Genomic DNA, 15,493 nt, shown 5'->3' with positions numbered 1-15,493 from the left:
TCTCAGAGAATCTCCCCCACACCCTTAATAATTGCCCCCTTAACGTCTTGAATATCATTGAAAGTTCTACCACACAGCTTTTCCTTAACCAGTTAACTGCCGTACTCTGGAAAACATGTATTTAAAAATTTGACCAGAGTACTCGTCCTTCAAATATCGACCCATTTAAATGACTCTCATCTTGGTAAATACTCTCAGACCTGGGACTTCTATTTGAAGGACAAGTTTTCTGGCCACATTTTTAAATACGTGTTTTTTCTTAGAGTATGGCTATGTGCGGCTATGTGGTCTAGTGGTCTGTTACTCGCCTTCGTTTCAGAAGGTCTTGGGTCCGAGTCCCGCTTTGAGCGGTGCATTGTTGAATCCTTGGAAAAAGCTCGTTAATCATATTCTCTCACGGTACTCGGGTGTCAAATGAATAATTGGCCCTTAACAGCGTTGTCCCTGTCGGAAAAAAATTGTAATATCGCCTAACCAGCGTCATGTATCGTCCTTCATGTTAAACGTTACTGTTAGCTAGGGATCCCTTTGTAAAGCGCTTTGAGCACGTTCAGTAGATATTGCGCTATACAAAAGCTCAAGTTTATAAGTTTTTAAAAGATCCCCATAGATGAATGTCAAGTTGATTCAAATCTGGACTATGGGGACTCGAAGGGCGGTTTGTGTCACGACTGATTTGTCTGTCGTCCAAATAGTTGTTTATCCAACGCCCGACTGTTTTAGCAATGAGGGGTGCTGCTAACCATCCTGTTATATCCACTAGCGTTCTCTCTCATTGATTCCCACGAATAGCCCTAATCTATTCCAAATATTATACCAAGATAGAGTTCACCTTCACAGTTATTACAGTTTTCGTAACTTCTTCAGGCTAAGAAGTCAACACATATCCACCGCGAAAATTAATTGGCAAGCAAGCTTTTTAAGCAATGAGTTATCTATTCTCAACTCAAGCATGCTATAACCAGAAAAAAAAACAACTGACTACAAGGTTAAAAATTGGAACCAAATCCGATTGCGTGTGAGTCGATATTGTTACGTAAATCGTCTGAGACGTTTCCCTGTCCACAATTAGTTACATTATGCATGATCCAAAATTGAAAATTTTGTGGAGTAGTTGTTCCGTAACGAATTAGATATTAACCTTTTACATCCAATATTCGTTTATCGTCTAATCTGAAGTATTGAATTTTTCAAAATTTAAAAAGAGCAGAGTAACAACTTCTAATGACACCAATCACGTTACTGCTTTCTTCATGAAAACTGTTCTGTTCGTAATTATAAGCGATTAAATAATGGGGAAAATTCTGACATGAAAGCGATCTATTCTCGCCGGCAGTGGGTTAACAACCCCCACCGCCTCACCCCAGCAACGTGTAATTGGTGGACGAAGAGCATTACTCCCGACGCGGACAAAGCAGCTCTTTATATTTTAAACAGAAAACGTTTTATTTTATATCATATTTTATATTAAAATGACCCCCGGCTTGTTAAAATTTCTTAAACCTGAGACTTAGAAAAAGTCACTCTCACGTTTTTAAAGAAGTATTCGATTTGAGGCTTTTTGACAAGTTGGAGTCGTTTTGATACACTGATAAACGAAGTAAAAATTTCCGGCCAAAATTTTTAAAAGGTGATTTGCCAATGTGGAGCAGATTACTGCCTTGCGTGTTAAAATCAATAAGCCAACTTCATATGCCTCATCCTCTTAGACACATGCACTCTAAAATCCAACTTACCTCCCCTGATAAGTCGCCGTATGGGGGATTGCGTGTCTTGTTAGTGCAAAGACGGGGAAGACAGTTCTTGGCAAGGCGACGCGTGCCGAACAAATCCAAAAAAAAAGACAAGAAAAGAAAAACTTTTTAAAAACTCACTTCAAAGTAGTCTTGAATAAACAAAAAAAATCAAAAGTAATGAAGGGCTCCTGGTGCTAAAATCATACTATTTTTAGCCTGCAAAAGGAATACCTGTCTCTTGTTTCGAGTGTTTTGTTGTCTTTTATTTATTCATTGATTTTTTTATTTGTTTTTGATTTTGTTTTTGTTTTTATGTCGGAAGGGGGGGGGGCGAAGAAAAGATGTCAAGATTATTTTATTAATTCCTTTGAATTTTTTTAGCTACAAAATCAGCCCATAGTTGTTGATGAATTCATCTCAGAAGGTGGGCATCGTTATTAATACGATTATTAATCTTGAATTCATTATTTCCATGACTTATATTGTTGCTTGTTTTGTTGACATTTCAAAAAAATCTCTGTATTGTGATTTAACTTGACAGAATCAATGAAAATTCATTAGTAATTTTATACTATGGACTCTTCCGTCTGGCATCTTCCATAAGACGCCATAATGGCCCCATTTTAGAGCGCACATCTTAAAAGGTCTTTGATCTCGACAAGGTGACTCAACCGCAAGATGCCACAGTTTGTAACAAAAATCAAGCTATGTTGAGCGTGTTTCATGAACAGATGAATGAAAATTACCACAAAAATTATTACTTCTGACCCAAACTCTGTGTTCTAGGCTGGATAAGACACTTTGCACAATTTATTCTAATCAACTCAGGTGTGAATAACTGTAGGCACAAGCGTCGATTTGTACTGTTTGAAATGAAAGTGGAAAATGGCCATCTTAGAGACAGAGGAAGCATCGCGAAGCATTTAAAACGCGCTGATCAAGATGAATCATAGAATGCGCTCTCCCTATCTCTCTCTCTCTCTCTCTCTCTCTCTCTCTCTCTCTCTCTCTCTCTCTCTCTCTCTCTCTCTCTCTCTCTCTACATATACATATATATTCCTCCAAGTTGTTCAGGGTCTTCATTATCCGTATCATTCTTCCCTTTGTGGATCCAATGCATGGCGATTCAAGACTTGATTCCCTCCAAAGGAATTCATCTAAACGGCAAAAACAATACTCTTACATTTTATACTTTTATATTTGTGGCTCGTATTTCGCAAATACAAAATGACTGTTTTATTTGTCAATAATAACAAGACGTTAGATAATTCTCTTGACAATACAAAATGTCTATTTTATTTCACAATAATGACATTTGTTGACATGATAAACAAACATTTTACAAATAACGAAGATCATCCTTTTTCAATTTCTTTCATGACAATAATTGGACTGTGTTGAATATTTCCCAGCTTTAAATATATTTGATTTGTCAAACTAAATTATTTCATTCAAAAGTCTCAAACAAAATAAACAAAACAAGAATGTAAAAAATTGCTTGAATTTCTCTTTGGCAATTATTTCGTTGGATACAAAAAATTTGAGAAATGCAAACATGTTTGACATTTATTTGATTGGCAACAAATTCATTTCTGTATTGACAATCAAAAACACTCGGAAACCTAAAAGCTTGTTTCATTTTCTTGTTTTACCACTGTTTCATTGGCTAATAAAAATTTTTCATCCTCATTTGATTGGCTCGTTGGAAAAGTCCATTGTTTTTTGTTTAGATATCCTCTGGGATCGGATAACTTTGCGTGTTTTGTTGCGGAATTTGATGTTTGCAAAGGAGTTTTCTCAGATAGTTTCGCGTTACACGATGTATATTTGGCTTCTTTGGAATTGAAGTATTGGTCAAAGTCTTCAGAGATATCATCATTGTTCTCCTCCTCCTCCTCCTCTTCTTCTTCTTCTTCTTCTTCCATGATGTCTTCGTCAAAGCTGCACGAATCAAAGGTCGGGTTCGGGCGTCCGTGGGCGCATCGGTGGTGGCCATCCATTGAGGAAACAATGTCTGCATCTGTGGTCGAGTCGCGGTCACAGCAATACTGGACGTCTGAAAGAAGATAAAAAAAAACGAACGGGAAATGAGAACTACTGCAATGCTTTAATGTTTCAGAAAATAAGCTTTAGCAGTTAAAGATCTCCAAAGTAGTGCTCTATTATATTCTTCTTCTTATGACGTTGAAACAGCTTATTCAACACATATGATAAGATGCAGTCTGTTATGGTGCGGGACAATATGAGGTGAAAAACAACGCTGCGTTAAACTAAAGGGTTTTCCGGATTTGACAAACATCTCCAATAGGAAATACCATCTAGACGTCTAATTGCTGGTTCGAAGCACAATGAAACAGTTAGATAGCTGCTGTATTCTGGAAAAAAAACTCGTATTTAATAATTTGGCCAGAAAACTCGTGTTTCAAATATCAATCCTTTTGGACGACTTTCATCTTGGCAAAACCTCTCAAACCGGGGATATGCAATGTGTTTTTTCTTTCATTATTGACACATTACAGGTTTGAATAGCTCCAAAGCTATATACGGTTTCATGAAACTTTTTTTTTGTCATCGGTGCAGAATTCATTTAAGTTTTGATTGATAGAAGTTTTAACACTGTGCGCTCTTTAGTAGCTGATCTATGACCTTATCGGTAGAAAAGGGTAATTTTGACAGAAATCGTAATTTATAATGTGTTTGTTTTTAATCATTGACACATTTCAGTTTGTAATAACCCAAGAACAACTGTCCAAATTTATTAAAGTTTTTTTTTTCTTCTGATATCTTGTGAACGTGTGTTTGCGCAATCGTCCGGTTAAAAGCTCAACGTGACCACCATCATTTTGAATGATAAGCCGCAAGCGTATCTCTTGTTCGTCCCACGTCTTGTGTAGCATGAGTAGTGTGACAGAGCGAACGGCTTCTCATATTTTTGTCTTCAGGTAACGCATGTTCTTACGAGGGTTCTAAACACTCTGCTCTTCACATATCCCTATAAAAAGGTCAAGTGAGGTTAGATCAGGTGATCTTGGAGGCCAGGAGAATGGACCATCCCAACCGATCCATCGGTTTGTGAACTGTTCATTTAAAAGTTCTCTCACATTTAAACTCCACTGAGGGGAAGCTCCAACCTGTTGGGAAAATATGTTAAAGATAATCAAATTGAGGGTTCCCGTATGATTCTAACATAGCCGGAGAGTTTGCTGCTATCGCTATCATGTCGTCAAAAAGGAAAGGGCCGACCGCTCTTTTCCTGGTCAGTTCACACCAGACATTGACTTTTGGTTAGACACTTGATAACTTCATCTGGATTTTCTGGATTTTTCTTTCCTCCAATGTCGAACATTGCGTTTGTGTACATTCCCAGACACGTAAAAGGTTGCTTCATATGAGAAGACATTGTTTTCAGTGAGTTATCTGTCAAGGTTCGAGAATCATGTCGGACAAAGCCAAAATAAATTACCATTTATGTCATAATTACCCTTCTCTACTGATAACGTCATAACTCAGCTGCCAAAGGGCGCACGGTGCTAAACCTTATATCAATCAAAACTTGAATAAACTCTGCAAACCTGGGAACAAACCGTTTGGTGAAATCTTACATGGATCTCGAGTTATTCAAACCTGAAATGAGTCAACAATAAAAAAAAGCACACTATAAATATATATATCGTCCGTTCTTTCCATCTCTTTCTCTTTCACTCGTTCTCGCTCTATCGCTTTGTCTATTCTATCTCTCAAGTCGTCTCTTTCACCCACGCATACATTCTAATACAAGCAACTCCGTACTTGCAAGACTTACTGATATACTCTCTCTCTCTCTCTCTCTCTCTCTCTCTCTCTCTCTCATTCTCTCTCTCTTTTCTTCTCTTCTCTTCTCTCTCTCTTCCATACACAAACACACACACACACACATACGCAAAATCACATGTAATTAACGTGAGCGTGTGTGTGAATATTACTGCCCATAATTTGATGAGAATCTTTATTTAACACAACCAATCATTCGACCTTAATAGAATATATACCAATTCCAGATTGATGTTATGGCTTCAGCCCTAGGCTGTCGGTAACCCTTTACACTTGTAGTTCGATTTTACTCTAACACAACAACGTATTTTACAGCAACAGGTAAAGGACTTGCGCTGAATAGAATAAATATTCAACCGCATCACTGCTAATGTCCTCATAGTTTTGGAGTACTAGATCTGGCATATATAACAAGATAAAGAATGTGAGATATTACTTTCTAAGAAAAATCCATGTTCGCCGTTAAAGGGTTAATACATCTTTCATACATCCCCGCCACTTAATTTCTATCCAATGTCCGCCTTGGACGCTCATAGTGTCGATCAGGTCATGAATCATGCATTAAATGCAAATATGGATGATTAAAGGGCTAGGGGATTGGTGGGGGTGGGGGCGGTGGCGAGGGGTGGAGAGTTTTAATCTATCAAAGGAGGCTCTACAGCCGCACAATATCTGCTCAGTGTATCTGCTCACAATATTAGAAACCGTATTCAAATCAATAATAAATAATATAATGTAATGATAATGATTATTTTTATCATTCCAAGAAAATAGAGTGTAAGAAATGAATCAGAAGTAAAAAAAAAAAAAAGCAAAGACAAAAATATTTTTAGAGAAAACGCGCGTGTGACCATTCATATTGTTTTCCTCGTTTTACATTGACCATCGCTTCTTAGACTGTATCGATCTATGTAATCCAATGAGTTTTGAACCCCAAGCTCTTTTTAGTATGGAATTGGTGCAAGGCTGATACTTTCTCAATATTTCAATAATCAAGAAAAACATAAGAGAAATTTCCCATTCATTTCCTAACACCTCAAAACGAGCATACAAAACAGAATTATCGTAATGCATAACAATATCTTAATATAATGATTTTCGCACAATTAAAAATCACTTTTTTTATATATATTTTGAGGTTATTTTGCAACTTATTATTGTGCAAATTTCGAAGGTCCAATTACAGGAGAAACTCATTGATGGAGAAAACCGTGGGGACAAAAAGGAGACTGAAATATCGCGGTCATAAAAACAGCAATAGAAAATTGGTCCACGGGGAAGATGATAAAAATCAGAGTAATTCATCTAGAGAGATAATGAAATCACCAGTCTGCGTGAGGCTAAGCCCTTTCGTTAGTAATGGGAAAGGGGAAGTAATAAACCATAAAGCGTGGACATTTCGTTCTTACTTCTCAGTCGATGAGGTTTTTGGGGACCTTTCTTCCGGCGACATCTTTCCAAAATGGCTTTGTAGCCCTCGCGGTATCGCGCCAATATTAGGCTGTAAAGAAGAGGGTTGAGGAGGCACGGAAGTGACGTGGCGATGTTGGAGTAAACAAGAGTTGCCTCGCTTATGTTGACGCCCGATTTTTGTAAGGTTAGCATGATCTGAAAAAGAAATGCAAATGACAGTGTCATTTTAAAAGAAATAAGGAATAAAATACACGATGAGCTCCCCTTACTTTGGTAAATCAATGTTTTAAACGTTAGGTCAGGAAACTCATATATCGATCGATAGAGACGAACCTCAACATGCGGGGAAAGTCTTCTCCATGAGACTTCAAAAAATACTCAGATAAGTCTGATATTTGAGGCTTAATCCTAATCACCTTATTAATCACCTCTGAAGTATGCTTGGGATCCTTCGAAAGTGACATAATAGTTAAGGTGAGCTTTTAGTCGAGGTTTTAAGTGTTTGAGCTTTTTATTCATATAGAGCAATATCGACCAAACGGACTGAAAGCGCTTTACAAGGGGCCCCTAGGCAACAGCAAAACCTAACATGTAGGACTAGACACGATGCCTGTTTGGCGATATTCCAATTATTTTCGGACAGAGACAACACTGTTAGCGGCCAGATATTCATGTTACACCTGAGTAAAGTGAGATAATGTGAGTAATGCGCCTTTTCCAAGGACTCAACTATGCGTCGCTCGGGACTCGAACCCAGGACCTTCCGATCCGAAGGCGAGTGTCATACCACTAGACCAGATGTCGTACTTATTTTAGCACTGTGAAATGTTTGTGTTTCAATGTGTTAAGCTGTGTTATGCAATGAAGAAATTGCATGTAAAGCTGCAACCAGAGTAATTCAATGTAACAAGGTTGGTGACATTATTTTCTTGCTTAAAATGTCAAGCCACTTGAACCCCATTTGCTTTGTTGGTGTTATAAAAAGATAAACTGCCATGCGCAAGCGAGGCAAATAAATATCAAATCTATTCCTTGACCTCATGCAATGGGTCCGTGTAATCTCACACTAATTCACGTAATAGTCGGTTTGGTTTAACGGGTAACATAGAATAAAAACGATTTAAGTTTTAAAAGATCATACAAAACAAACGATGAAAGAAAAAAATTTTTAAAACATTTTAAGGATAAAATAAAATTCTCTTAATTCATCCCATAGAGGAAATTTGTCTTTAGGATCTATTCCAAGGGATACTTGGAATAACTTAGGCGTCAGCCGCAATGCAGCGCCTCAAATTGAGCTAGGGCGAGGTGACGCTCAAGGCCACACAGCGCAGCGGATATTCGAACTCAGTACTTTTCATGTAGAAAGCAAAGACTGTACTGCTGTGCTAAAAGCAAACTGTTGGAGAGAAAAAAATGAATTCGTCGTTACATAGCAAGCCATTGAAATTGAAGCATTGTAGATCATTTTTACTCAGCTAGTCTGGGACAAACCAAAATAATGATGATTTTAAAACAGAAAAAAATAGATTCCACAAAGAATTAGATAGGCAGACGGATCTTCATAGGCCGTGCTAACAACACTAATCGTCTGGCAAGGATTGGAGAATAGCATCGCATCACGTGATCCTGTAGTAAGCCGTCCTCGCCATCATTATTTCCTCAATAGAATTATGAGGGCTGCCCTACATTGACAACATTATTTTTTTTCATTTAAAATTTAAAATGTTACTTTAAATATCAATAAATTAAGATAAACCGTTACTTGCCATACAGTCTCAAACATCGTAATTGAACAAAGAAATCCTGTAAACTATCATAATGCTTAAAGACGTTTTCAGAAATTGGTTTTCGTCTATCGAAAATATATTATGGAGTCAAGTTGATTTTCTTTCTTTTTTTATTTTACCAAAATGAAAAAAGTGTTTTATGTGTGTAGTACAGAATGTCCCTGATTTAAAATGGTCGGTGTGACGACAATGATGTAGTACCTTCATTACATACTAAGATTACTCTATAGAAGTATCGTATCTGAGTACCGGAGTTATAGGAATCCTAAAGCCTTGAACGGTAGGACAGCCCCCAATACGGCACTATAGTGGGATGGTTTAGTTTCTTAACCCTCTCCTTACCAACTACAGGATTATAGTCACATTCGTTTCGATGCAAACAACAGTTTTCTTTTTCAGATTTGTTTTATAAGTCACAAAATTGAAGTAAAATCTTTCATTTATTTGCAAGAACTTAATGCTGTTTTATATAGCCTGTTTTGTTGAACAAAATTTTGTACGCCGTGTAGATTCTACTTATTACTTTTAAATTTTGAGTTTAAAAATTCAATTTATGTGTTGGGTCGGTATGACACTTCAATCAAAGTCTTGAAAATAATCGTTAAGGAAAGAGTTACAATTGTGATTATTGTATAACAATACGAGACAAAGGAAACGGTTTTGTGCCGTAATGTGTAGAATGAATGAACATTATTTCTACTTTAAGTGACATAAACTAAAAGTGGCATTTCTGATTGTTTTAACTTTGAAGTCCCTTTTTGACATCTGAAACATCCCAAAACTACGTGCACATATTTCCGGCGGGTCCGATCATCGCACGCAATTATGGGTTTGTTTGAACGTTGTTCTAATGGACAATAATTTGCCTTGGTTTCAGAGCATTTCCATTACAACTACGAGCACATGACAATGTGGGTTATCAGACGTGCAAATAAATACACGTCGTCCCAACACATAACTGTGGTGAAGTGTTAAGTTACAACCTTTAGCAAATTATATCTCATATTTTCAATTATTTTAACTGGAGACATGATCGATTTATCAAGAAAACAGTAAATGTAATGTCACACTGGTTTCCGCGAAGACCGTGTTGCATTGTCGTTACTGCTTTTTGGTGAAATCGGTGAGCTACTCGTATGATATCAGGTTTGACGTGTAAAATTTTAAAAATACACTTTTCACTAGATCTTTGCCGAGATGAGAGTCGTCTGGCCGTTTTATTGACGATTTATAATATATTATTATTTGCTTATAAAAACCGCACGATGGTTAATTGTTGAGGTTTGTGTCAAAATATAAATTAACCGGTTAACGTCCGACCTCGGGAAAAACACGCATTAAAAAATTTGGCCAAAAAACTCATCCAAATATCGACTGATTTAAACGACCCTCATCTTGGCAAAGACATTCAAACCTGAGATTTCACGAAGTTTTTGCCAATCCATCGATATTTGAAGGACGAGTTTGCTGGCTAAATTGTCAAAGTGTTTTTCCAGAGTATGGCTTTACTGCTTGGTGACATTATCATGATGGTCTTCCATGTCTTCATGGCTATAATAAGGTCTCTGTTGCATACTTTGGCAGGTATTGGTGCATGGTCAATGGTTAATAAACCTGGAATAGTGACTTCCTAGTTGTATATGTAACAAAATTATAAACATAGTCTTTACTGGTAATATAAGTAAGTCCATGTTCAAGCAAGTACCAAATTAACGATTTGACAATTACATTAGGATCGGAACCTTCAATCTTATGGTTTACAAGAACGTGGCTTTTCTCGCATGACACTCATTCACCATTCTCAATTGTCTCCGGATAATTGAAATACAAGACCGGTTCCTTTACAAGAATGTCATCTATCAAAGCACTGACCGTGTTTTCCCCAAGGATACAAAACCGCAATCACTGAATGGCGAGAGGAATTCAAGACATTTGTTGGTATTAAGGCCAACGTTAACCCGTTTCATTTTACTCGATCCGATATAGATAGGGTGTTACTGTTTGTACACACAATAAAGTAACGAGTTTTGGGTCTGTTATAAAAGTGCGAGTCACTTTGATGCGTTGCCCTTTTAGGTGAAATTGCTCGTTCCGCAGTTATATCAAGAGAACTAGTAATGATTTGAAAGAAATTCGGTCTCGTCGTTAAAGGGTTAATTTCTGGTCTAATAGATACCAGCACGGACAGGAAATTAGGTGGGAATGAGTTAGCAAATTATGACTAACTCGATCAATGAAGGGGCCGCAATGGAATACAAATTATGAAAGAAGAACCCCCCGAGGTAAGGACAAAGGGATGAAGATAGGGAAATATTATGTTTGTTTTCTTGATGGTCTGGGCCTACTGCTGTTTTTAAAAAAAGACCCGGAAAGATTGCATTCATATGGTGCTTATTCAGTTGACATTATGCTCTAATCTCTTTAACAATTTGTCAAATGTCAATTTAGCCTCTGTTTTGAGATTTCCCTCCATGATCCTAATCGAAGCGTAATATTTATTTTAAACATTCAATTTATACAAATATTATTTCCCTAAATTGATACCAAATTGAAATTAAATCTCAATAAAAATCATAGGTCTAAAAAGAGATTCAAGAGGAGGTTATCTTCAAAATCACAAAATGGTAAAAACGGAGATACAAGAAGTTTTTGAAAACCACTTTTTGGCTCTTTTTAACACCCCCCCCCCCCCCCCACTCATTTCTACCTCTTATGGTGGTACAGTCTGTTTGAAACAAAAGACGAGGCATGTACTGCTTTTCGCCAAAAGAATTAAGAACAGCTCCAATATTACGAGGAAGACATGCAAAATACCTCGCTTAAGTGAGGGCATACCATTGAGGTCACAGATGCTGTATTGAGCCCTCGGACCTAAAGTGACCCGTCGCCTCCAAAGGGTATTATGTCGGGGAAGAAAAATGCTTTAAAATGAATTTGTAATCTTGAAAATATGTGACTTAACTTAAGTTTCAATGCTTGATTGAAGAAGATGAATATCATTTCAAAGTGACATAAACGATAGGTTATTATGTCTGGTTATTTTAACTCCTTTTTATTTTAGCCATCTGGTTCACCCCAACACAACATGCGCTTTGAGCCGATGGGCCGCTAATAAGGTGGTGCTGTGAATTCAAGACCCCACCTATGCACTGCAGCAATGGTATAGATTCGAAGATACTTAAGTGGAAACATGTGTTGCCTTATTCTGAACTAACGCATATGAAAGGTTTGGTCATAAATCTTGATCTTTAAATATCGCTCGATTAAAATGATTCTCATGTTGCCAAAAACTCTCAAACCTGGGACTTCGCGAAGTCACATGTTTAAGAGTTTTTAACCAAGATGAGGTTAATATCAATCGATCGATATTTGAAGGACTAATTTTTTGGCCTAATTTTTTTTAATGTGTTTTCTTTTTCAGAATCATAACAGTGTGATCCCAAGTTGTGTCATCAAATGAAAAAGCAATGGTTTAGTTGCTTAAACGTCCAGACAATGGCAAATGATGCAGAGGCTTCGGGTTTCCGCCCTATCAACAATGTAAATGATAAATTATATTGAGAATACCTACTTATAATCCATCGCCTCAAGACGGTGACGTGTTTTAGAGGCTCAAATTAGAATTTGTTCATAGTTAACATGATGAGACTAGATATAGGTATTATTGACAATAGATACAATTACTTGAAATGATAAAAACTAAAATCGCACAATTTCTTGTCATTTTAACTTGAGAATAATAATTCGGAGTCTTGTTTACACGGACATAATACCGTCTTGATACGATGGGTCACATTTCATAAATTGAAATGAGACCGAGAGAAGGAAAAGAGAGATAATCTAATCAACACTTACAGCGATGGGTAACCAGGTTAGAATTCCACACACTGCCAAGCAAGACAGACTATGATGTCTTTTTAAATCGTCCAAGACAGAAAGTTCCCGAATGTCTGGAACATTCTCCTCTTCGTGGTATAGACGCGTTGTCCGCCTCATTTCTTGTTTTATACGTTTGCTCACCTGGTCGAATGTAAATACATAATATACATTTATATAAAAACATTCATATAGAGTAGAGTATCACTACGGATTAACCTGCGCATTGCACATCACATTGCTTTATTGCCACTTACGAATGCAATTTGCCTCGTGAGCGTCCCTTTTGTTTGCGCACAATAACCATAAATATCGTTGGCCAAGTACGACTTGTTCAAACCTGAGTCAATTGAGGTAAATTTTATAAAGTGACTTACCCAAAGACACAACGAAGTGGTAAGAAAATATCACCTATATTATGGGCACTGATCATACCAACACCACTATATTGATAATATATAATTATTCATATTTACTTGTGTAGAAGATGGACCAGAAGAGGGATAAAAATAGTTTGTGAAAAAAAATTAATATAACTCAAAAATAGCAAAGTTGAATTAATTTTGATTTTCATAATAATGAAAAAAATCGTGTACCCTTGATTAATGGCATTACATTCTAAGGTGGAGCTGGGCTTGAGAACTTGCTCACAATTTCAAAGGCACAAAGTACATAAATGCCTACATTCCATACATGGGTGGTTAACCATAAATTATAGACCGGTTCCTCTACCAAGGGACTGTAATACGGAGCACAAACAAAACATCTTTTTTCATTTTGAAAAAAAGGCTTAAACTAAATAAAACCTTGAGCTTTTATAAAGAGCAATATCAACTTAACGGACTTAAACCGCTTTACAAGGGGTCCCTAACCAACAGCAACACTGTATTACTAGACACCTGTTGGGCGATATTACATATTTTTTCCCCAACAGACAGCGCTGTTAACGGCCAGGTACTCAATTTACACATGAGTACGGTGAGAGAAAATTAATAAAGAGCCTTTTCCAAGGACTCAACTATGCATCTCTCAGAGCGGGACTCGGACCTAGGACCTTCGATCCGAAGTATAGTGTCAAACCACTATTCCACATAGCCGCTTAAAATAGGATTGTTAATTCATTTATATAGATAGACCCAAAAAATGAGCTTTTATATAGCGTAATATCCAGTAAATGTGCTCAAAGCGCTTTACAAGGGGTCCCTGGCCAACAGCACCATTTAACATTTAGGACGGGACATGGCGCCTGTTAGGCGATGTTACAATGCTTTTCGGACAGAGACAACGCTGCAGGTACTCTTTTTACATCTGAGTACGGTGAGAGAATATGAGTAAAGTGCCTTCTCCAAGGACTCAACTATGCGCCAAGCGAGGCTCGAACCCAGGACCTTCCGATCCGAAAGCGAGTGTCATACCACTAGACCACATAGCCGACTTAGATAAACTCCAACTTTCCCAAGAACAATTAACTCGAAATTTCTTAGAAGATACTAGATAGAATAAACTTTCGAGACGTTTTTTAATTTTAATCATTGATTGATGAAGTAAGAGATTTTTGGGCCAAAGTGAGAAAGACACGTCTTTTCAGTCTACAGCAGTGTAACTGAAAGCCGTTATCAAGTTTAATTTTCTGGCCAAATTTTTAAATACTAGTTTTTTTTCCAGAGTACAGCAGTCTCAACTAGTCAATCTTCACATCGCGTTTTTTAAAATTCATTCGTTCCCCCATCTCTTCTTGAGATCAAGGATCAGAATTCAGTATCCTTCGTCATATTGAATGAAATAAACGATTTGAACCAGGAGTGACCCATACAATTATTATTGTATTGGTATTATATTATATGAATGAACTTGATCTTGATGAGGCAATCTGAGTTCACAAATCAAATGTGACTCAACGTTTCAAAACGCTATTATGTCGGGATGAGTCTAACTCAGAAACGATCATTTAGAACTAAAATGATAAGAAATACGAACTTTGAGATTTTTGCAGTGTTAAAAATTATGCTTACTCTTAGCCATGAGGAAGAGAAGTCATCCAAAGTTCTATACGAGTCTTTGAGGAAATTCAATTTCCGACAACTAGTTCGTCCCGACATAATACCATTTTGAGAGGGTGAGTCACAAATGATCAGTATTAAGAAATATAGGTTCTTCAAAGTTATAGAGACATAATATACCTTCATTAAAGAACGCATTTACGACTATTTAATTATTAAAATATTGTAAGTAAAATTCAATTCTAAACATTAGGCTGACCCGGATATAATAATACCTTGTTGAGATGAATGGTCACATTTCTCTAATATGAAAGAAAAAGATCTAATATAATGACCTACGTACATATATTTGCAGGTCTGATAACCTAACGCAGTAAAAGATTTGATTTAATATTGTTGCAATTGCAATGGACAATGATTTGCGTCGATTTGAGAGTATTTCCATTACACCAATGAGATTATAACATTATGGGTTATTTGACCTGCAAATAGGTATACGTCGATTTTGACCGATCCTCTCTCTCTCTCTCTCTCTCTCTCTCTCTCTCTCTCTCTCTCTCTCTCTCTCTCTCTCTCTCTCTCTCTCTCTCTCTCTTGTGTTATATCGGAATTAATGCGATTCCAAAATTGAACCCCGGCATTTTTGCAATTTAAAAAAAAAACAGTCAACACCCCCCCCCCCCCTTCTGCCCCAGCCCCCAGCAATGATTTGCGAGCTGGGTTTGTAAGATCTTGAGTAAATTACTTTTTTCAGTATCGCCATATACAAAGCGTAGAAACAATTGCATCTTCCGCTCCGGTTAAATATACAACAACCAGTACAAACTCAGGTTTTATGGGATGGGACTTATGGGTTTGAAGTGCAAAG

At 37.0% G+C, this 15,493-nt stretch overlaps 1 protein-coding gene across 2 annotated transcripts in view; it reads right to left on the bottom strand.

The window, feature by feature from the left end:
* Window positions 1-3,001: 3,001 nt before the first annotated feature.
* The window catches only part of LOC144964741 (uncharacterized), a 62,724-nt gene continuing 50,232 nt past the window's right edge, over window positions 3,002-15,493 (bottom strand). For both annotated transcript variants that reach the window (XM_078899308.1, XM_078899309.1), the window contains 3 exons: window positions 12,605-12,769; window positions 6,956-7,154; window positions 3,002-3,792 (listed from right to left, as the gene is read on the bottom strand). In XM_078899308.1, coding sequence (XP_078755434.1) covers window positions 3,359-3,792; window positions 6,956-7,154; window positions 12,605-12,769 — 798 coding nt within the window. In that variant the 3' untranslated portion in view covers window positions 3,002-3,358. The remainder of the gene's footprint in view (window positions 3,793-6,955; window positions 7,155-12,604; window positions 12,770-15,493) is intronic.

This window comes from Berghia stephanieae, chromosome 2, assembly GCF_034508935.2.
Source record: "Berghia stephanieae isolate SIO BIC M18660-M18661 chromosome 2, UCSD_Bste_1.3, whole genome shotgun sequence".
NCBI classification, from domain to species: domain Eukaryota; kingdom Metazoa; phylum Mollusca; class Gastropoda; order Nudibranchia; family Aeolidiidae; genus Berghia; species Berghia stephanieae.
Note: the sequence above shows the minus strand (reverse complement) of the source record. Positions and strands in the feature narration are given on the sequence as shown.